The 22,500-nt window shown below is 38.6% G+C and overlaps 3 protein-coding genes across 4 annotated transcripts in view; 2 read left to right on the top strand and 1 right to left on the bottom strand.

The window, feature by feature from the left end:
• The window catches only part of LOC146455822 (uncharacterized), a 9,772-nt gene extending 5,818 nt beyond the window's left edge, over positions 1–3,954 (bottom strand). Inside the window, exon 1 of one of the 2 annotated variants that reach the window (XM_085093799.1) lies at positions 3,690–3,954. The gene's annotated coding sequence lies outside the window, so the exon portion shown is untranslated. Of the gene's footprint in view, positions 1–3,679 lie in introns of both variants that reach the window. The other variant, XM_085093798.1, reaches the window with a different exon arrangement.
• A 10,255-nt stretch (positions 3,955–14,209) lies between these two features.
• LOC146455823 (uncharacterized) lies at positions 14,210–16,066 on the top strand. The gene is made up of 2 exons (XM_085093836.1): positions 14,210–14,619; positions 14,683–16,066. The coding sequence occupies exons 1-2, from the start codon at positions 14,210–14,212 to the stop codon at positions 16,064–16,066; spliced, it is 1,794 nt and encodes a 597-aa protein (XP_084949962.1).
• Positions 16,067–19,787: 3,721 nt separating this feature from the next.
• Positions 19,788–22,500, top strand: part of LOC146455824 (L-amino-acid oxidase-like) — a 10,404-nt gene continuing 7,691 nt past the window's right edge. Inside the window, exon 1 of the mRNA XM_085093791.1 lies at positions 19,788–20,072. Within this exon, the coding sequence (XP_084949917.1) occupies positions 19,871–20,072 (202 nt within the window). The 5' untranslated portion in view covers positions 19,788–19,870. The remainder of the gene's footprint in view (positions 20,073–22,500) is intronic.

Below are 22,500 nucleotides of genomic sequence, written 5' to 3' on the forward strand. Positions count from 1 at the left end.
TATTTTTAAATAAATAAATAAATAAATAAATAAGAAAACAAAAGAATATGTCAAATTTCTGGCCTAAAAATTGGTCGCGGTCCCTTAAGAAATTTGAGTGGTGGTAGCTTATGAGAGAGCTCTTGAAACAGTATTTAAGATGATTCCGCTGAAAAAGAAGGAGTATTTAAAATTGTCTAAGACTTGGTCCAGTTCATGACTATGTTATAAGCATGACAAAAATGCAATAAAAAATGGGGGTCACCGTGCTCGTTTTTGTGCAGCCTGGATGGCTATTATAGTAAATAGATGACCCACAAAGTTTATATTGGGAACGCTAGTAATCAGAAAAGGGAACTATCATTTCTAGAAAAAATTAATTTCTTGCATTAAAATACCGAAGCAGTTCAACAAAATTTACTTTAATCTTACACAACAAACTATTTTCATTGAACTGGAATTAAGATTATGAAAGAAATTAAAGATTTTGCTGCGTGTGCACGTAGGCAGCACTACCCAAATACGCGCTTTTTAAAGCATTCAAATAAAAATATCTCAAAGTAGAGTATTAAACTTTTCTTTAAATCGCGAAATATAGTGGTCAACCGTTTGACATTTAAATTGATGCATCAAAAAATGGGGGTCACCGTGCTCGTTTAGAAGAAAAGGACCATTTATTTTCCTGCCGAGCTTAACCTCAAGGAAATTCCATAATGTTGAGCGTGCACTCGTGCGCGCGCTAAATGACGCGAAAAATTATGCGCAGCAAGGATGCGCAATGCAATTCGATGGAATCACCTTAACTAAGAAGCGGTCGCTCATACAAGAAGTGGTCGCCATGAGAGAGTTGACTGTAGTTTACGCAGAATGATGTCCAAGAGAACTTGGATTTTGGAGACTGCATCTATATATTCTCAGGACGTAACATGTCAATTATTTCAAAAGTCAATAGGCATCAATCGTTGTTGATCGGATTCAATACTAATCAATCAATAAATATTGGAAACTGAAAAAAATTGATCACAAGATTTCTTGTGATTATCGATTTTGCTCGATTTCAATGTTAAAATTCGATTTGATCAATTTTAATTGACAAGTATCTGAATATGAAAGAGATGTATGGCGGGAGATAAGACTTCAGTCCAATGTGGACTAACGAAACGGGAGCCGATCTGCCATAACAAGACTTCATTAAAGCCAGATTCAGTACACTGTATTAGAAAATTATCTCAAACAAAAATGAGGAGCAGCAAAACAACTCTATTCACATCAAATCTCCAAACAACTCTCAAATGTCCGTTGTTTTTAGAAAAACGTGGCTCAGGGAACATCAGTTCGGGTTATATTACAGGGAACGAAATCCGGCATGATCAAACTGTTTAGGGACCGTTCATTTTTTATGAGCAGGGGGGGGCTGGTGGGATTTGGTTAATTGCCACTACGAAACTGTATGACCCCCCCCTAGCATGCAATTTTTTTCCACATGGCCCCCCCCCCAGCAGAACTATTTTTTTCTGATGACCCCCCCCCCCCCTCCCGCCCAACCAGAAACAAATCATACTCCTAACTTTAACAAAACGCTTATGTACTGTTTATATCAAAGATAAACGTAATTGTTACTGTGATTTCTTTACAGTACTATTAACAAGTAACCGTTCTCTACTTAGGTAAAGATTTCTCTTGTTTAAAAAAACGTTTTATAGATAGCAACACGTTTACGGCAACGACAAACCCTAAATTTCCATTTAGATTCTCAAAGAAACTATAAAAATTAATCAAGCAAATGGTTAACGTGAAATTACTCCCCTTCGAGTAGAAACAATTAATACACGTACAGATCTGACTAACAAAATACGGATCGAAGCATACCAATCAACGATTACGAGTCATATTAAACAGAAAAAAACAGCGGACGCACAGATATCAGTCGCGTAGGTAAGGGTTAGATAGGGGTGTTCGTTGAGCCCCAAATCTTGCTTACTAGGGGGGTCCGGGGGCATGCTCCCCCGGAAATTTTTGAAAACCTAGGTTCCCAGAAACCTCATTTCCTGCATTTTGAGACCCATTTTAGGCAAATCACAAATTTGTTTTACAGCAGCTTTTTGAGCTATATACATCATTCCTACGGCATAATTGTTTCAACTTAAACAAGAAAGTTCAATGTACATTCCGCGCCCTGTCGAGTTCTGATAGCTATTCGATCTACTGATAGTCATACACCAAGCTGGTAAACTGCATCATTCTCGGGTGTAGGCCTTCGAACAAATTGACAATCTCGTCAAAATTGACAGGCATATCATATTTGATATGCATTAGAACCAGGGCAGACATTCTACTCTCTCGCATGGTACACCTCATGTAATTGTTCAACCTCCTCATTAAGTGCTTTTTCTTCTGCCATTACTGATCTGTAAAGGGGGTTCGTTCGAACCCCTCGAACCCCCCCTCCTACGCGCCTGGATATTATAGTACTGCTATTAAAAATGACAGTTACAAGCTTTTCTGAAGATGGCTTACGGCTCAGATTTACCGTCAACTGAAGTCACCAACAACAGTTCTATTATTAAAACTAATCTGGATGTTCACACTAGGCATACTACTGAGTCTACTGATACTCCTGGGTTCAAATAATTTACTAATCAACAGTCTTTATAAAAGTGAGTACTATTAAAAAGAACATTAAACAATCTATTGATATAGTTCAGAGTACAACCACTTTGTAGAAAACTACTCCCCCAAGGATGATTCAATAGTGAGACTGATACGTTTTTATATTAATTTGAACTTGTACAAACATAGGTGTCTACCTCAGTTTATATTCATTATTGCTTTTCCAACAGATATGCTTCATTTCCTCAGTTGTTGTTAATATAAAATGCAGATTTCGACCTCAGTATGTAAAACAAATTAAAAGTGGTTAGGAAAATCGCATTAAATAAAATTGAAATAATATTCAATTTCTTCATCTGTTTCTGTGTTGAGCCACTTTCAATTTCCCCTACTAGCAAATTATTTCTGGTGACCCCCCCCTCTTTCACTCATTTTTTTTTGGTAGCCCCCCCCTTTAGTGCCATTTTTTTTCTCGTGGCCCCCCCCTAAATCCCACCAGCCCCCCCATGCTCATAAAAAATGAACGGTCCCTTAGTATGGCTGAATGAAATAATGTCAACCATTTCTCAAGGAAAACATCCTATTCTACCTTGAGTAACAACAGCATTTATAACAAACCACTTGGTTGCTCAGTTTTTATTAAACTTTATTGCCATACTGATTTACTGTAGAGCTGTTTCCTGTAATGCTGTTTACACTTCTCTAAATTGCCATTCAAGCCATATCGGATTATCGGCTTGGTTAATTTCGCAGCCGATTGAAAATTGGCCCATATGCCAATTTCTGTCGATAACAATCGTAGTCAGTTTAAAATCTTGTGATTATCGACTTTTATCGACAAATTAAACTTGTCGATTGACAATTATCGACAAATATCGACTATTATCGACTTATCGACTACGTTTTCGATGATCGATATCGATCGACATGCTACGCCCTGATATTCTACATGTAGCTAATCAAAAACACTAGTAACGTTTGAAGACTACTGAATACTAGGGACTCAAGGTCAGATAGTTAGGCTTATTTAGAAGCTTAACCAGGATTTGGATGAAAGATAGGAGAAATATAAAAAAGAATATTCACTTACTCCGGCTCACTTTGAATTTTTCCTGCAGGAATAGGCTCTCGATCAGCAACAATCAATGCGGGCGTTTAAACGGTTTGTCAGACAGTCCTGACGGGCCGGTTTTTGGAGAAAGTGCGCTGTGCTGCGAAGTATCCCGTTTTCCCTGTGTTTTTAGGTGCACTGAATTAGGTAAAAGAAAACGAAGCTGGTAAACTGTTCACAGTCCGCCTATTTTTCCGCAGGATTGTCGAGACTGCTACGCTTCAATGAAGCTGCCGCCATCTTGGTTTGTTAAAGCGAGCGCAATCTGGGGAGAGTGTCTGAACTACCGAGGGGAGCGGGGGTGGGGTCCTCCCGCGGTCCTCCCCACTCTGGCCCGGTAGTTCAGACACTCTCCCCAGATCGCGTTCGCTTTTACTGAACCAAAAACAAAAGAGAAAAAAAGAGCGATAGCTCCATCGAAGCGTACCAGTCTCGACAATAATCCCACAGAAAAATAGGGGGCTGAAGGGGGACGGTGAGCTGGCTGTAGCTTGCTTCAAATAGGATTTTCGTGACTTTGCGCTGACCACATGGCCTGAATTCATTGACAAAATGTCACGTGATGCAATTCAACGGCAAGTGAACCGGCAAGCGTCCAGTGCAATCAGTTGGTTTTCATGGCATATGGTAAAATATTGACTGGAGTGGAGTGGACTGGATTAGTAAAACATGGACTGGATTAGTAAAAGGTGGATTAGTAAAAGGTGGATTGGTAAAAGGTGGATTAGTAAAAGGTGGATTAGTAAAAGATGGATTGGTAAAAGGTGGATTGGTAAAAGGTGGATTAGTAAAAGGTGGATTGGTAAAAGGTGGATTGGTAAAACAATAAATGAAACAATAAACTTTATTTTGTTTGCAGATCCTTTTCGTTCTCTTTTTATCTTGATTATCCATACAGTGATCCGATCAAACAATGTCAATGGTATACATTCCAAATAATTCATTCTTTACTTTTACTATTAATTCACTTCAACATTAACTGTAACGAAATCATAATAAGCAATAATTCCCTAGTTTTCTTTATATTGTATCAGAACGTAAATGTAATATTTCCGCATTAGTTCAACGACAACAACAACAACAACAAAAAAAGAAACGCTGTTTTAACACTGTTGAATCAACAAAAGTTTTACAATAATGTCCAAACGTTCGGCCTAGTAACGAAACAACAGAACTGAGACTGGGAGATGTTGTTTATTTATTACCATTTTATAACATTTGAATTTATCAGCTTTTTTCATGAAATGGTTTCGAATTTATTTTTTGATGGCGTGACAGTGAAAACCACTGATACATGCATCCATAAATAGTACGGCTGGAATGAATGTTTTGACCTTTGACCAATTTAATTTGGCATAATTTAAATTTTGCTGCGAAAGCTTCACGGCGCGCTCGTGATCGAGATTTCGGCTTTCAAGCTTCCATCTCTTTCTATTAAAAAGCGAAGACGGCAGTTTTCTTTGCCAGAGTTTAGATGGAATACAATATGCATAAAGGAAGAGATAGGGAGTGGCGCATTTGGATCTGTTTATTTGGCGAAATCAGCGAAATGCACCGACGAGGAGCATTGTGTTGTCATCAAGAAACTCAAAGGGGAAGCGGCAGATGCTAAACGACGTTTCGAAAAAGAAGCTGCTATATTGCATAGCGTGAAAGGCCACCGAAACATCTCCTGTTTTTTAAAGTTTTGCCAGGAGCCCCACGCAATCATGATGGAGCATTCGTGCTTCGACTTCGGTCCCCTTGGCGTTGAGAAAAAAGTGTCCACGCGCCGTCCGACCTCGTGCCATTTCTTCTTCCAGAGCACAAGGCTATGGCTTTCACCAGACTTGGCGTTTCTATTTAGTTTTTTTTTTTCTAAATTAAACATCCCGGCACGGTAACTATTAGTAGTATAGGTAACTATTGCTGAAAAAAAAAAGATGTTTCAACAAAAATCGCGAAATTTTGCATGTAGGTACCGTCTTTTTTCATTCTTTAGCTGAAGAGTGTAACGGGTTTGTTTTATTTAATTTTCAATTATGTGTAGAAAAATAAGGGGAGCGTCACAAACATAACTATTAGTCGCACTAGAACGATTAGTATATCAAACAAATTCTACACTTGAGAAAATTAGGTTTGGCGAAGTAACCGGCGTCACGTTTACATTTCCTATGACATCATTACATTGAGTAAGCAGTTTGGTGTAAATTTTAGCGTCTCCGTCATAGAATAAGAAAAAACATAGGCGAGGTTTAGTCTGACGGAAACTAACGCGCGCGGTTTATTAGATTGGATCATAGTCGTTATCGAGATATATATGTAAATATTAAGCAAGTAATGAACAACGTTTGTTAAAAGTGTTTCTATCACAGGTTTTTTTTTTGCGCCTGCAAGAGGTTACGATTACGATCTTAAAAAAAATTGATGCAAAAAAAATCGCGCTAACTTTAGTTCACAGCTACTAAGCTGAAGAGTATAACGGTTTTTTAGATCACCTGTCGAATCAGGGGGGCATCATGATGTATTAGGTTTTTCATCATCTTGTATTAGGTTTAGCGAGGTGACCAGCGTCACATTTACATTTATTGTTGCTGTTGTTTCGTTACTAGGCCGAACGTTTGGACATTATTGTAAAACTTTTGTTGATTCAACAGTGTTAAAACAGCGTTTCTTTTTTTGTTGTTGTTGTTGTTGTCGTTGAACTAATGCGGAAATATTACATTTACGTTCTGATACAATATAAAGAAAACTAGGGAATTATTGCTTATTATGATTTCGTTACAGTTAATGTTGAAGTGAATTAATAGTAAAAGTAAAGAATGAATTATTTGGAATGTATACCATTGACATTGTTTGATCGGATCACTGTATGGATAATCAAGATAAAAAGAGAACGAAAAGGATCTGCAAACAAAATAAAGTTTGTTTCATTTATTGTTTTACCAATCCACCTTTTACTAATCCACCTTTTACTAATCCACCTTTTACCAATCCACCTTTTACTAATCCACCTTTTACTAATCCACCTTTTACCAATCCACCTTTTACTAATCCAGTCCATGTTTTACTAATCCAGTCCACTCCACTCCAGTCCATGTTTTACCATATGCCGGTTTTCATAAATCAAGGTGTTTGGGTTGGATTGTGTACTTTTGCCATCTATCTACCTCTTCACATTGAAGGTAAGTGTATTTGACATATTTTTGGAGCTTCGGCTAGATTGCAGAATACCCGTCCCACCAAATACCTAACTTAAAACACTGCTCCCGCAGTCGTGTTCTTTAATAGTGAGCACAGGCAGACCACCCTCTGTTTGTGTGGTGTAATGACTGTTTGCAACTTGAGACTTTATGTTCTCGCATGCAGTCTATTTTAAATCAGCCAATCAACACTTCGCGACCGTTGCGCTTCAAATACCCAACCCTGCCGGGCACGGGGCGTTGATTGGCTGATTTAAAATAGACTGCATGCATACAATTCCTTTTGTCCATGACTTTGCTACAGATCATAGTTTGAAAGACTTTAGCTCAGCTTTACTCGGAGGAAACTCGACGAATGAAGCCCAAACACGGCTACGACATGGTGAAATATATAGTTAATCGGATGCCATTGAAAAAACTGCAAGAATTTTTCAAATTTTGCGACAATCCCGGTTTGAAGTAACGACCCATGGCGGTCGCCGGCGGTTAGTTGCCTCCCTTGTCTCCCTTTCTCTAGTACCGGCCTTCGGCCGGCAACACTGTTGAACAGTAAACGCGCCAAAGAAGGGTTTCTACGGCTCGGAATGGCAAAAAAAAAAACACCACGCATGACTCAATCAACATTTCCTTGAAACTTTATTTCAACATAATTTAACTAAAGGTTAAAAGGCGACTTTAAATAATCGCTACTCAGTAAATTAAAAGTTTCAACCGATCGTGTCACGAGAATATAAAGTCCCAAGTTGCAAACAGTCATTACACCACACAAACAGAGGGTGGTCAGCCTGTGTAGTGAGCTTATGCAACAGGACGGCTGACGGAAGGGGACGGTGAATTAGCGTTGTGTGACCAACATGATATCTTAGTGCCTTCACATTTTTAGGCGATTTTCGACTAAAACTGCTGTTCTCCCATCTGCTACAACGTGAAGACCACGAGTGGTAAGAATGTTAAAATCTAGAGTCGTTAATACTTGGACGTCACGTTGGTCACACAAGGACAATTTGCCATCCCACCACATCAGCCGTCCTGTTGCGTAAACTCTACTCCCGCAGTCCCGCAGTCGTCACGCTCGTCACGCTACACACGAATATACCTCGTTCTTTAATCCATGAACCGAAACAAGCACGCTATACATGAATATAACTCGTTCTTTACTCCATGAACCAAAATCAAACTCGTAACTGTACTGACTGTAGAACAGCTAGCGGGCTTTCTTTTCCCTTACCCTGTTTTGGTCACCATAGGCCTTTATATCACGCTTGAAATAACAGTGTTTGTATGGAAATCCGATGTCAAAGAATTTTCATAAAACATCGCTTCTGAAAAATTCATAAATGGGAAACTTTTGGCACTTGGAAAAGGATTTAAGAAAAAAAATTGGAGGGATGTAGCTGTGCCAGAAAGCATCCAGTCGTGTTTTGAACTTTCCATACATTTGTCTGTATAGCGAACCAGCTAGCCGTGAACTGCTACTAAAAATAGTTTGCGGGAAAAAACAAATTTCAAAATTTGCTGTTGAATGTAGGTTATTTCTGGTGTCATGTTAGCCAGACATGCAGTCCATTTTAAATCAGCCAACTAATCAACGCTTGGGTTGGGTATTTGAAGCGCAACGGTCATGAAGCGTTAATGGGCTGATTTAAAGTGGACCGCATGCTTAGAATTCCTTTGGTCACTGGCTTTGCTACAGATCATAGTTTGAAACCTACCTGGTGGACTTGAGCCCCGGGCCTTCTTGGAGGAAATTTGACAAATGTAGCCCAAACTCAGCCACAAAATGGCAAAATATGCAGTTAATCGGAGGTGGAAAAAAAAAGGCAAGAATTTTTCAAATTTTGCGACAATTCTGGTTTGAAGTAGCGACCCATAGCGGTCGCCGGCCTGCCTTGTCTCCCTCTCTCTAGTACTGGTCTTCGGCCGGCAACACTGTTGAACAGTAAACTTGCCAGAGAAAGGTTTCTATGGCTCGGAATGGCAAACAAACACCACACGTGACTCAATCAACATTTCCTTGAAACTTTATTTCAACATATAAGGTAAAAGGCGACTTTAAATATCTCTACTCAGTAAAAATTTCAACCGATCCTGTCCAAACAGTAATTACATGACACAAACAGAGGGTGGTCTGCCTGTGTAGAAACATTTCAATTAGCTCAGTGTTTTATAATGTGCTGTTGAAATAATCTAAGCTCAGAGGCATTTTTGCTGGCTAACTTTCTTTGTCTAGATTAATGCAAGTTCACTACGTGATTTCCAGTGGTGCAGATGTTTTGCTAATACATGGATACATTCCAATGATCAGTAACAATTTTTGATACAATTTGTCTTATTGTCTTTACCAGGTCGATAAGATTGGGACGCTGTCTCAAAATTAGAGATGTTTGTGTGGATTTGGAACCACGTTTCAAGGTCCATAACTTGGTTGTTATTCAACTAAACAGCACCAGACTTGGCCAAACGAGTAATCGTAAAGTAGTTCTTTCATACAGTGTTTGGTGGTGTCAATTTATAAACTGAATAAAATTTGTAACTCAGTCCATTCCCCTGCTCAACCTCAAAGTGGCCTAAAGCATGCAAGAAGCAGCAGGATGCAAGGGGGAGGGAGACAGGAGCTCCTTCCGCCCTCTGTCTTCCCCACAAGTCCCTCTGTTTCTTACATTCTATATATTTTCCATTGCCTGCCACACAGACAATCTAATAAGCACTGTAATTATTCAACTTTACTATTTAAATTACTAATAAATAGGGCCCTGGCTTAGGCATGCCATTTCCATTTCTAATATGTGCAAAAAAATTATAATAAAAATAACTCTTAAAGCACAGATGTTTAAAAACATTCAGGATTGTAGGTTTTTTGAGGTAAAATTATTGTTGAATGTTTAAACGCTATACAAAGTCACATTTTGATTGGGTGACCTGTATTCTTTTGACTTTTATTTTAAAGGGGCAGTATCATGGGAGATTTCATGATTTTTGGCCAAAATTCACTAAATTTAAACTTTGAATACAGTGTTAATTAATTTCTCAATCGCGAATTGAAAGAAATATTAATAGTGATTCTAAGACGAAGGGTTGAACCAAAATATAGTACAACGGGCGATTTTTAGTGCGTTACAACAGCGAAATTTGAACCCCTCTTTATCTTGGTCATCTGCTGGCGAAAATATCCCTGGATAGTTTCTTTGCATTCTGATAGTCTTTTAATGGAATTTTGTCATTATATCTTGGCTGCTATCAACCGAACAGCATCTTTCCGATTTTTAATGTGTTACTAAAAATAGCATGATACTGTCCCTTTAAACACCTCAAACTAAACCACATTATTGTTAGTACTTGTACATGGAAAGTTCTTTATAATCGTTGTATCTAATTGGAAACCCTAACTTCCACAGAGAAGTTTTTTGGACAATCTTTTTTGTTCTTAAAAAGGTTTTCAAGATTCATGGGTCACATACATGTATATATTATGAGACAAGTCACATGATGAGAACAGAAAAAGGCTTAACACTCAAATGACATACACATGTGAAAATTTAAAACAGTGCCAATAGCTTCAAATCACCAAGGTGCAAGTTATTGATTTTTCAACATTTCAATATTTTAGTAGTATAAGTCATGACATCATCAGTACATGTAAAATTATTTATCCATTTTCTTTAGTAGCAGTTCTCTTATTTACAAAAACAGTAAATGCTTACTGTCAGGTTATAAAGAAGGCTGGGATATTCCACCTCTTGAAAAAAATCTGAACGTTGGTGTAGAGCATCCGCACTAGTAATCGGAAGGTCCTAGGTTTGAAATGTGTAGTGAGAACTGGGATTTCTGTTTTCTCATTACTGTATTGATTTGATTAACCGCCACCTTCAAATATTAGCACCCACCAGCACCTTGTCGAAGTGCCCACCCTGAAAACCCAAAAAGTTAATAAGCACCGACCCTGAAGGCCCAAAAAGTAAATAAGCTGCCCACCCTTGAATAAGCGTCCACGCTGAAAGCCCAAAAACTTAATAAGCGCCTGCCCCACCACCTTTTCGACAACAACAACAAAAAAATTTCTGTACTAACCTAGCATGGAGTGAAAGGTCAGCATCATTTGTGTTCCAAAATTGGTTTTAGATATGGTAGTCTATACCTGCCAACTTTTTATGAGTCAAACGCGTGAGATTTTTGTCTCGTCACGACCGGGATTTCCGAAAATGTCCGAGTCACTTCCGAAGATTGCCGACGGTTTTACGAAGACTTCCGAACGTTGCCGAAAATAAACGACGATATTCCGACGACCTTTGAACACTTATGATTCAAACGGATTGTAGACATTTGAAAGCTTTTGCGATTGTTATAAAGAGCAAAGAAATAACACTTCTTTTAGAACACTTCTTTTAGAACAACTTGTCCGTATTTGTGAGTCAGGCGTGAGAAATTGTCCTTGATGCGTGAGATCGATGTCTCTAGTCCCCAGGCGTGAGACACACGCATAATGCGTGAGAGTTGGCAGGTATAGTAGTCAATGAACTTTTATATTGTTTATGACTTGTCCATGTTAGCTTTTGCACATTGTTTTGTCTTGCTGAAGCGAAATAAACTTGTTATCTCTTGTTTTGTTATTCTCTATAAATGTCCTTGCTTGCGGAAAATGTTTGGAAAATAATAAGTGCCCACCCTCAAATAAGTATCCACCCTCATGGGCCCAAAATTAAATAAGCACCCAGGGCAGTTAATTGGATAGATACGGTATATCCCTGTGTCACTGACTGATTAATACATCATTCTTTTTTGCGAACTTAGCCCCATCCACTAGGGTTTCACCGATCTAACTTAGCCCAATCAGTAGAATTGTTTGGATTTATACTCGCTTTTAGTCACCTCTCTCACATTCACTTTTACAACAGGCATGCTTATAGGTACTCAGAAAACATGGAAATAAATGCTTGTTTTTATACTGGTACATTAGTCAATATGAATGGTCGTTGCTAGGTAATAACCAAAACATGTCAATCAATGTCTGTAACTAAAAGGTTCATTGTCTCTTGATGTACCGGTAATGTCTAGGCTTATTAGAAAAAAAAAAAGTGCCATGCACAAAGTCTCCAACAATTCTCATTATTTTATTTCCCAGACTTAAAAATATACCATCACATTTATTCCGTTGAGCCTTTGCCACACATTGCCATTAAAATCCTAACAACGTGCAGTTTCAGTAGCTAGCTAGATCTTATTCACAATATTTGCCATTTTTGCATACAATTATGTGCATAGGGGATGATGGCAAAATAGCTAGAAAACACACAACCACTTAGGGTGCCAAGGCAGTGTAAATTCAAGTGTGAATCCTTGTGTTCCATGCAGTTTTGTGTGTTGACATTTATTTAATACTCACACATACGGAAAATTTAAATAGAAATGCATGGATAGGCCATTGTGTGTCTTTTAGATGCTACAGTATGTGTAATGAAATTCAGAGATACCCAAGCAAGGTTTAGAGAACTGCGACGTGATGCAAAGCTTAATAAATTATGCAGTACCACTTTAAATTTATGACAAATTCTAACTTTCTTTTCTTGTTGTAAAGGATTGACACTCAACCATTGGGTCAGGACTTACAGGACAACACTTGAATCAAGAAATTGATATGCTTTAAAATGCACTTTCATTGAGCAAATTTGAAGAATATTATTACGCACTGTATTTGCAAAAAAAGTGAAGTCCACCCAATCTAATGCCTGTTTGCGTGTTAAACAAATTAGCTAGGTCAAGATATGAGCAGCTTGAACTCATGAAATTAGCCATCGAAAGGGTCACTTTTTGAGTTGTGCACTCGTCTAAACACACTTGATAACATTGAGAATATGAGCCCATAAAATTGACTGACAGCTAAGAAATCGCCAAAAACCCAAAGGATAACTGAGGCTCCAGAACCCCAGCCAAGCTCCGCTAATAATAATTGCTATCCCATGTCCACTACAGGTGTAGTAGCCAGAAGATCGTGGGTTTAATTCCTGCTTGGGCGCTCAGAAATTGTTTTTCCAACGATTTTTATCATGTACATATATCATCTATTTCATAGCATTGGGTAGTTGACTGGTTTGTTATAGCCCACGTCTCTTAAAAAAAATCCCTCAAAAGTTTGAATTTGAATCTGAAATGGAAGGTGGCAGAACCACGCATTGTTTTGACAGGCTTGCTCAACAGATCAAGATAAAATATGTGATAGTAGTTCATATCACCAAAAAATGAACCTTTGACTTCAAAAACTTTACAAATGATAATTGTTAAAATTCTTATTTCACTGCCACAGTATTGCTTACAGATAAGCTCTTCACGGTTACAGTATCACTCAAAGATATGCGATCTGGGCAACTGTTCTCTGCCTTATTTCATTTTGGTATAAATGTATTATTATTGGCAATTGTCTCACCCTTGCATCAGTGTAGTAAAGTTTCTCTCTGATGCAATTGCAATGTCAATGACAAGAAACCATACTTATTGTAGTAATGTTGTAATTAATTAATTAATTAATTAATTAAATAAAGGAAATTTGAAAAGAGTGCAATAAAAACGAAAGAATATCTTTTCCTGTAAAAGAAATGTGATGTTACGTGTATGTTTTCACTGGTGAATAAATGAAAGATCTATTGTATTAGAGTCAGTGACACAGGTGTACTCAGAAAAAAAGAAAATCTGAGTTTTTCCTGCAGGAGTCAAACCTAACAGAACATCACATTTTACTCTTTGCGCCCAAAGTGGCTAATTTTATACGCATTCCGGCATACGTCGTACACTGCGCATAATAATCAAGAGAGGCCTTATATGTCCCTTCAATTTCTTCTGGCCTTTATCTTTGCATAAAAACTGTTATAAATGTCCCATACGAACCTTTTTTAATTCGTAGGCGATATAATATAAAACATAAATCTCTGTCTATGTCTGTCTGTGCATGCAGCCTTTCATCCATGCTCACTGAAGACTGAAGTTGTTCAGTTGTGCCTTTCATTCTGGAAATTCCATATTATGGAAGGAGTGCAGGAAAACACTTTCTGTTAAAAAGGTTATTGCTATCAGCTATGTTGCGATAACAATTTTTTACGTTAAACCCGAAAAAAAAAGGGCTACTAGTTACTAAGGTTAAAAAGCTTTAGTTTTGTACTGAATCATCAATCATTCAATCATAATTTTAATTTATTATAATATTAGAAAAAGTAAGCACGTAATGGTTTGTTTTCAATAAAAAAAAGGAGTTGATGTGAACCTTTCTGCTTTTCGTATAGGAATACATGCACAACAGTCTTTTCTGATAGCTGTGCTACTGGCAGTCAAATATTTCCCCATGTCCGCGAATGGGAGGAGAACACTCAGCTTGGGCAGAGGGGCGCAGACTGTATCCAAGTCTCAAAAGTGCACTTATTGTGGCAAGCTGTTCTCTAGTTCATCTGTTCTTAGAATACATGAGAGAACACACACAGGTGAGAAACCTTTTAAATGCAAGGAGTGTGACAAGGCATTCGCGCAGTTAGGAAATCTTAAGATACACGAGAGGATTCACCGAGGGGAGAAACCTTTCAAATGCAAGTACTGTGACAAGAGCTTTATAACATCTTCAAACTACAAGCAACATGAGCAAAACCATACCGGGGAGAAACAGTATACGTGCAAGTATTGTAATAGGGGCTTTAACCATTCATCTCATTGTAAGCGACACGAACAGACTCACACAGGAGAGAAGCCTCATAAATGCAAGCTCTGTGGCAAGCGGTTTTATTACTTCGGCTAAATGTAAGCGACATGAACTAAGGCACACAGCAAAGAACTTAACAAATGCGAGCATTGCGGTAAGTGCTTTAAAACTTCAGAAGAATGTAAGCGACACGAACTGAGACACAAAGGAGTGAAAAAGCAAAAGTGCAAGTATTGTGATATGCACTTCATTACTTTGAGTGAATGCAAGAGGCATGAACAAAGGCACTTAGGAAGCAAACCTCATAAGTGCAAGCATTGTGGCAAGGGCTTTGCCTCAATGTCTGATTGCAAGAAACATGAACAAAGACATACAGGAGCAAAACTTCACGAGTGTAATTCTTGTGACTTGTGCTTCTTCACTTCATACGAAAGTAAACTGCATGAGCGAATACACACGGGTACGAAACCTCACAAGTGTAGGCATTGTAACAAGTGTTTCGCCACTTCTTCCGGCTGCAAAAAGCATAAACGGGTGCACACAGGGGAAAAGCCGTATAAATGCAAGCACTGTGATAAATACTTCAGCCAACTAGCAAATTGCAGACGGCATGAATTAATGCACACTGGGGAGAGACCGCACAAGTGCAAGCATTGTGACAAGTGCTTTAACTCGTCAACTCATCTCAAGAGTCATGAACGCACACACACGGGAGAAAAGCCTTACAAGTGCAAGTATTGCGATGCGTACTTTCGTCAGCGAGGGAATCGCAAGCGACACGAATTAACACATACAGGGCTGAAGCCTTGTCAATGCAAGCATTGTGACAAATGCTTCAGGACATCAGCAGAATGTAAAAACAATGAAGCAACGCACACAGGATTAAAACCTCACAAATGCCAGTATTGTGATAAGTGCTTCATACGACCAGCGGAAAAGAAGTTGCATGAACTACACCACGTAGGTGTAAAACCTTACAAGTGCAACCATTGTGATAAGCGCTTCAGCCGCTCAAATACCTGTAAGAAACATGAAGAAAGGCACAGTGCGTTGAAACCTTATAAATGCAGGCATTGTGGAAAGTGCTTTACAGCTTCAGATGATATTAGACAGCATGAACGAAGGCATACGTTAAAAAATATTCATAAGTGCCGGCACTGCGAGAAGTGTTTCAAAACGATAGCTGAACGCAAGCAACACGAGCAAAGGCACACTGGAACAAAAGCTCACAAGTGCAAGTATTGTGACAAACGTTTTATCAATTTAGTCGGTTGTAGAAGACATGAACGAACTCACAAAGTCAAGGGTCAATCCTCTCACCAAGGAAAGAAGCCTCAACTGTCATCTGCCTCTGTTGACCGCAAAGCAAACGAGTTGAACACATTGAGCTGTTGGATTTGCCAAGAGAAGCTGAGTGGTCAGAGGCTTCTGTTGGAGCATTATGATAATCATATGCAGCCCTGTTCGTCAGAAGGGCAAAGCGATAATGAGGACATTCCTACAATATGACATTTATATGTTCACTGCCTTACAATAAGGTTGTAGTAGTTGTGGATTTTTTCTTCTTAGACAATGCAACGTAGTAAGCAAGCCTGGATTTTTATACGATTTGTTGTTAGCTTCAATTCTTTTTAATATCCCTTAACATAGTTCGTGTAGTAACTAATCTAATGGAGTAGCGAAGCTTTCTTTACAATAAATTATTTTTTACTAGACTCAGATTGGTTGCTTGGTGTCAGACAGTGACAGGAGAGGTAAAAAAAATTCATGGCACAGTGTATGGTATATAAAAAAATGTTGTGCCACAAATAGTTGTTTGCAGTTATAAGGATTAATTGTGAGAAGTGTTTCGTCATCTCAGCTAATTTTAAAACAAAGGAGCAAAAACATAAACGCGAGTTTTGTGATTTCAATCCTTCACTCATCGAGGAAATTTTAAGCGGCATCAACGCACACGGGTAAAACCTTATAAATGCCCTCACTCCGTTGAACATGATGCTTTTTTCTGATTTTATCTGTCTTTCACATTCATGCGTGGGTTGGGTGAGTGGGTGAGATCAAAATATGGACTGATAGCGGCTGCTAGGGGCGCCTTTACATGCTGACGTTCAATCTCGCACTGAAGACTTGTAAATCGCTTTGAGACTATGTGATATGTGCGGTATAAAAATATATTTACCAGTACCAATAAATGCAGACATTCAGTTGTGACAAGTGCTTTAGCTCTTCATCTGATTGTAAGCGATACGAAATAAAGCACACTGGATTTAGACCTTACAAATGTAGGTATTGTGCAACTGTAACTTCTTCCATGTAGCTTGCAATTTGATCAGTGCCACTTTGAATGGAAACCTCCGCATCAGTGCGAGGAAAGTGACAAGGTTTTTAGCCGACCTAGCCTGTGCAACAAGTGTAATCGTGAAGGGGAACGAGAACATAGGAGGCTTTTTCTCGCTCTCTCTTACCGAAGACGCCTGCTACGCAGGCGTAATCGGCCGACCGGGATATTTAACAAATTATAAAAAAATAGCGCAAGAGAGTGACGACCTTGAGAAGGAAAGATCAAACCGCTGCTCTCAAGAGAGTACCATCAACTGTTTTCTTGCTGTGTTAGCTCTGTTGAACATGATGCTATCCAGTTGACAACTTTCAGTTGTTGGATATGTCAAGAGCAGTTGTGCAGTCGGGATCTTCTCTTTGGACACTATGGAAATCACGTGCAGCCCAATAGACCTTTCGCACTGAATTCGCGTCTGGGCGAGGCTTGCCGTACGAAAACAAAGCTTTTACTCTCCTGAGACTCAACATGGCCGCTGAGTGATAAAATATTCCTCAGAAGAAGAAAAAGATGGCGCTGACGGTGACAATGGCACAAATGCATGAAGGTGATTCACGAGATTCATGAAGGTAAATTAAATTCATGAATATACAGCATGCGATGTACTAACAGTATAGTCTTAACAATCAAAGACTTTACAACTCCTTAGTCAAACATTACTTGTTATGTGTACTCGTAACTGCTGTAGTTTGCAAAATCAAATGCATATTGCAAGTAATTATTGCAAGACTTGCTTAGCCAGGAAGTTTGAGGTTGCCATCAGTAATGTGCGCTTGGTACGTTGGATGATACTCTCCCGCATCTTATTCATAGCTGTCTCGTTATTGGCGATGACAGCTATTAGGGAAGTAGTTGAAAAATGATCGCTTTCTTTTTTAAAAGGGCAGTATCATGGGAGATATCATGATTTTTGGCTAAAATTCACTAAACTTTGAACACTTTGTTAATTAATTTCTCAATCGCTAATTTAAAGAAATATTAATAGTGATTCTAAGACGAAAGGTTGAACCAAAATATAGTACAACCGGCGATTTTTAGTGCGTTACTGAACAGCGAAATTTGAAAACGTTCGCCAGACGCTTTCAAATTTGAACCCCTCTCTATCTTGGTCATCTGCCGACAAAAATATCCGTGGATAGTTTCTTTGCATTCTAATAGTCTGTTAATGGAATTTTGTCATTATATCTTGGCTGCTATCAACCGGAATAGCGTCTTTCCGACTTTCAATGTGTTACTAAAAATAGCGTGATACTGTCCCTTTAAACATTGATATACTTTCATGTATACCTTATTTCTAAATAGCATTAGGTTCCTGCAATGTTTGCTATTGAATGATTTGAGGACGTGTGATTTGCTTTTCGCCAAGATGGTCTTTGCGCAGTCCCGAAACAAGGCCGGGAAAGAGTGCACACACTATACTGCTTAATTTCACGAGCTGGAAATTAGAAGCAAACATTTACCTTTCAGTATCCCCCAGTTAACCAGGCATGATTTGTTTATGATTTTGCATCGGCTCTCTCGTTAAAGAAAAAAGTTAAACTGTACACTTTTCACAGTCCTAATTCAGTTTTATGTGAAAGGTTCAAATGAATGTTTTGCCGCTAGCACTAAGGACACAAATGATGGATCAGAGAATTAACTCTGTAACTGAATTTATGTTCAAGTGCTAAGTGAACGTATGAAATCCTATTGAGTGTTATATGCTAGTAAGGAAATGAGAGACCTCGCAAGGAAAAGAAAAAATCTTCGACCTCGGTGGAGATCAGTTTAGTTTCATTTATTTCAAAATTTCGTCCTGAGTAATGCTTCATTTATTTGATTTGTCGTGTTCAGTTCAAGGTTAGCCTAGAGTCTGGCTCATCGCCAGTCGTCTCTTATGATATCGTACGGTCGAGAGGAGACTAGGGTGCTTACCATTTGCGCAAACCACCCGGAAGGAAATTTTCGGCATAAATACGAAATGATTTAGCTTGTCTTAACAGAAGATGGATAACATGCAACATGTATGAACATCAGCTGTGAATACCAAAACGAGCAATAAAAATGCATCACTTTGATCAGAAGCCCATAATTTCAGAAGTACTCCATATGGAATGATGCGTACCATTTGATTTCCCAACTGGAATTTCCAGGTTTTCCATGTAAATGGTTAGCACCCCTGGACTCTAGCGCTTCCCCTCTCGACCATGAGAGACGACTGGGGACGGGTCAGGCCTTGAGTGAAAATAATAAACGTGAGTGTTACCAGTAATTCATGTCAATTTAGTTAAGTGCGAAGAAATGCTTAGAGTTTTACTGAGTACTGTTCTTTAGCCAAGAGAAGTATGCGCTCATTTAGTAATTGTTTGGAACTTCAGAAGATTTTTAAAACAACTAAAAATGGAAGACCAGGACTGGAATTTTTTTTAGAAAAGCTTGAATAATCGTTCTGTATCAGTCACTGCTATGCGATCTGGCAGTAAATTCAAGGTCTACCTAACGTTAAACTCGCCCTAAATACCCGTGTAAAACGAAGGATTTATTGAAATACTTTTTCCGGACCTTGTTTCAGATTTCACCAAAGCATACCAGGACCCAATATATCTGTATCTTTATTCATCTCTACATAATACATTATAGGGCAGTTAAATTATTGACAAAAAGAGAAAAATATAATGTGTTAATGAAATGGAGTAAGATAAAAAATACTTTAACTGATACTTAAGCCCTTAATATACAAAAATTGTTAAATCATTCCTTTTGTAAGGGAGAATCAACTAAAAAGGAGGGAACGAATGAGACTGAGCTGCTACCATGATGTTACGTGAGGTCACGCACATCAAATTGATCGCGCGACGTTGACAGCGCGGTGTGTTATTATATTTTGTTAACATTTCGACATTCCCGAACCGACTGAGATCAGGGTACAAGATTAATATTTAGTTTCACTCGTTCTTTGCGTGCAGGTCAAAAACTAGATTAATTGTGCTTTCAACATGCTGAAAGAGGAAAAAGAGTACACAGTTCGAGAGATGCCAGGAGCACGAGGATTCTTCGTGAGTAGAGTTAAAGCTTTGATGGCAGTCTTCGTGTTTGTGGCGCTGGTGATTATTATAATTGTGCTAGCGGTGATGCTGGCACAAGAGAAAGGAAAGGATAAGCCCATTGGAAAAGTCAAAAAGGACAATAAAGCTACCGGTAAGCTAAGTCTGGGTTGAATCTACATGTCGCAGTATTTCAATATTTCTGTATCTAATCTAGTCTTCCTGCAAGGAGGGACCTGTTAGTATAGTTTTGAGTTGCCTTCATTGACGTGTAAGGGCATTGGAGGGTGGCGGCAACGAATTTTAATTGCAGGGCAATATTGAACAGATTATACACAGATTGAAAATATGTTTGTCGTTCAAATTCCGATAATACCATGAATTGGAGGACACTTGATGTTTCATTCCTCAGTCATATCTTCCATCAAGCCTTGCATAGGCTACTTCAGTATAAAATACACAATGAGTTTATTCCTCGCGAAGCGAGGTTAATAAATTTGTCGGGCCGAGCGGAGCTAAGCCGCACGAATTCGAGCGAAAAATATATTTACATATATCCTTGAAGATGTCCGCATTGTTGCCTAGCAACAGTGAAAAGCAAAGTATGAATGACGTCAGACAAAGAGAACGTTGCTAGGCAGCAGTAGGTTGGGCCGACAACAGTTGCTGGAGCAAAATTTGCATACATCGGGAAAGTTTGCTTTCATTGCCGAATCAAATTTCAACTGCAATGTTCATCAATATTCACTGGATAGAAATATCTCTGCAGAATCTTTCCCCTTTCTTCCAGAAAACTTTTTTGGGAAAGATTGCATTGAAGAAATTACAGGGAAATAAATTCATCGAACACGACAGCGCTGCACGCCCGTTGTACATTTCGTCGTGTCAGAAATAGATCTAATCGGTATCTAGCTGCCGTTGCCTCCTGTCTATCTGTCTTCAATTGTAAATTACTGCAAAACAAGTACAGCTTACTAGTTTTAACCCTCTCATGTCTCGCTGCTGCACAATATTACCATAATAGAACTCGACGCTAAGCTGATTCTAATGTCAATCAAATTTTCCTCGCTTGAGTTGTAGGCGTAACGCAATAACGAGGGGGGGAAAGCGAGTAACGGTAAGAAAATAACAGGTTAAAAAAATTAATATAAAGTAAAATCATAAAAACAAGAACCTGTTATCAGCATATACTCGCGCCATATTTGACTGCGTGGTGCGTTAGCCTACGATCTTTTAGCAGTGATAACTTCCAGCATCGCCAACTCCCCAAAATCGATAGATATAGAGATATACACTCAGTATAGTTCAGGCTTCAGAAGTGATTCATCGTTTTAATGCTACAGCTCTGTTTCGTATAGTCAGGACCTGACCACACTCATCACGCAACGTCAACGAATGCCCGGTAAAGATTCAAAAGCTGGCTATATAAAGTAATCAAAAACTGGCGATCAGTAAAACAAGCAGCTGCTAGACGATAAAGTACAATTCCACGAGCCGTGATATCATAGAATTCACGTGCCATAATACAAACGGTTACGTTACGTTACGCTACGTTATAGAAGAGGTTTTTGGTACATATCTATTTATATGAGGGCATGGATTTGTGAAATCATTCGAACTGGTGATTTAAAACAAGCGTTTGCTGGGCGATAATATACTAATTCACGTGGCGTGATACAATTCACGTGCTATGATACAAACGGTTACTTTACGTTATTCGAGAGGTTTTGAGTACATATCCATTTCTGTGGGGGCATGAACTTGGCAATTCATTGCGTTTGTTCAGGATACAAAGATCTCTTCTACACGGATTAAAATAAACTTTTCGTGGAGACAAAGGTTACATTTCTTGTTAGTGTTATTATAGGGTTTGCACTTTTTGAGTACTTTCCATTTAATGCGAAATGTTTTTTTTTTTGCGTCCTTCAGGGTGCATATATGTTCAGATAGTTCCGTTACATTTCGTCGGTTGGCGTTTCGGAAGAATGTGTTCTAGTTTCGGTATCGTTCTTTAAAGTTTAATGCCAGTTCCACGTACGATTCTGTTATTGTTACTGTCGTTACCGTCGTTTGGTAGACCACGTTCGCTTGGAGGCATTTACCATCAAGTGGGCATTTTGTCTTTTCCTGCAGTTGCAGCACGGGTCATGATTTTGGTTTGGGGTCGTTGCTAGATTTGAGAATATATGTTTGTTATGGTTTTCATGTTTGGCATGCATGAGTAGCTGAGTTTTAGTGTGTCTGCTGAAGATCTCCTTTAATGGGTGGTTTTTGGGGAAGCTTTTGTCTACGATGGATAAAAATTTCTGCACAATTGACAATTTTTTAAATCTCCTATATTTAGCGTACACTGACATAAACACTTTAATATCAACTTATCAATATAAGCTTAAATTCTTTTACTCAGATGTATCAACGATATGAAACATGATTTAGCCAAACAAAGCTCTGTGAGCTCTAGGGCACAAATTCAAGAAGTTTGTTGACAAAACGGTTTCGTTCTTGAACAAATTCAAAAACTGATGACAAAATTGCAAGTACGTTCGCATAACAGGACATTTTCACTATGGCGTCATTAGACT

The sequence above is a fragment of the Pavona decussata genome, unplaced genomic scaffold (assembly GCF_977016875.1).
Source record: "Pavona decussata unplaced genomic scaffold, jaPavDecu1.1 SCAFFOLD_269, whole genome shotgun sequence".
Lineage (NCBI taxonomy): Eukaryota > Metazoa > Cnidaria > Anthozoa > Scleractinia > Agariciidae > Pavona > Pavona decussata.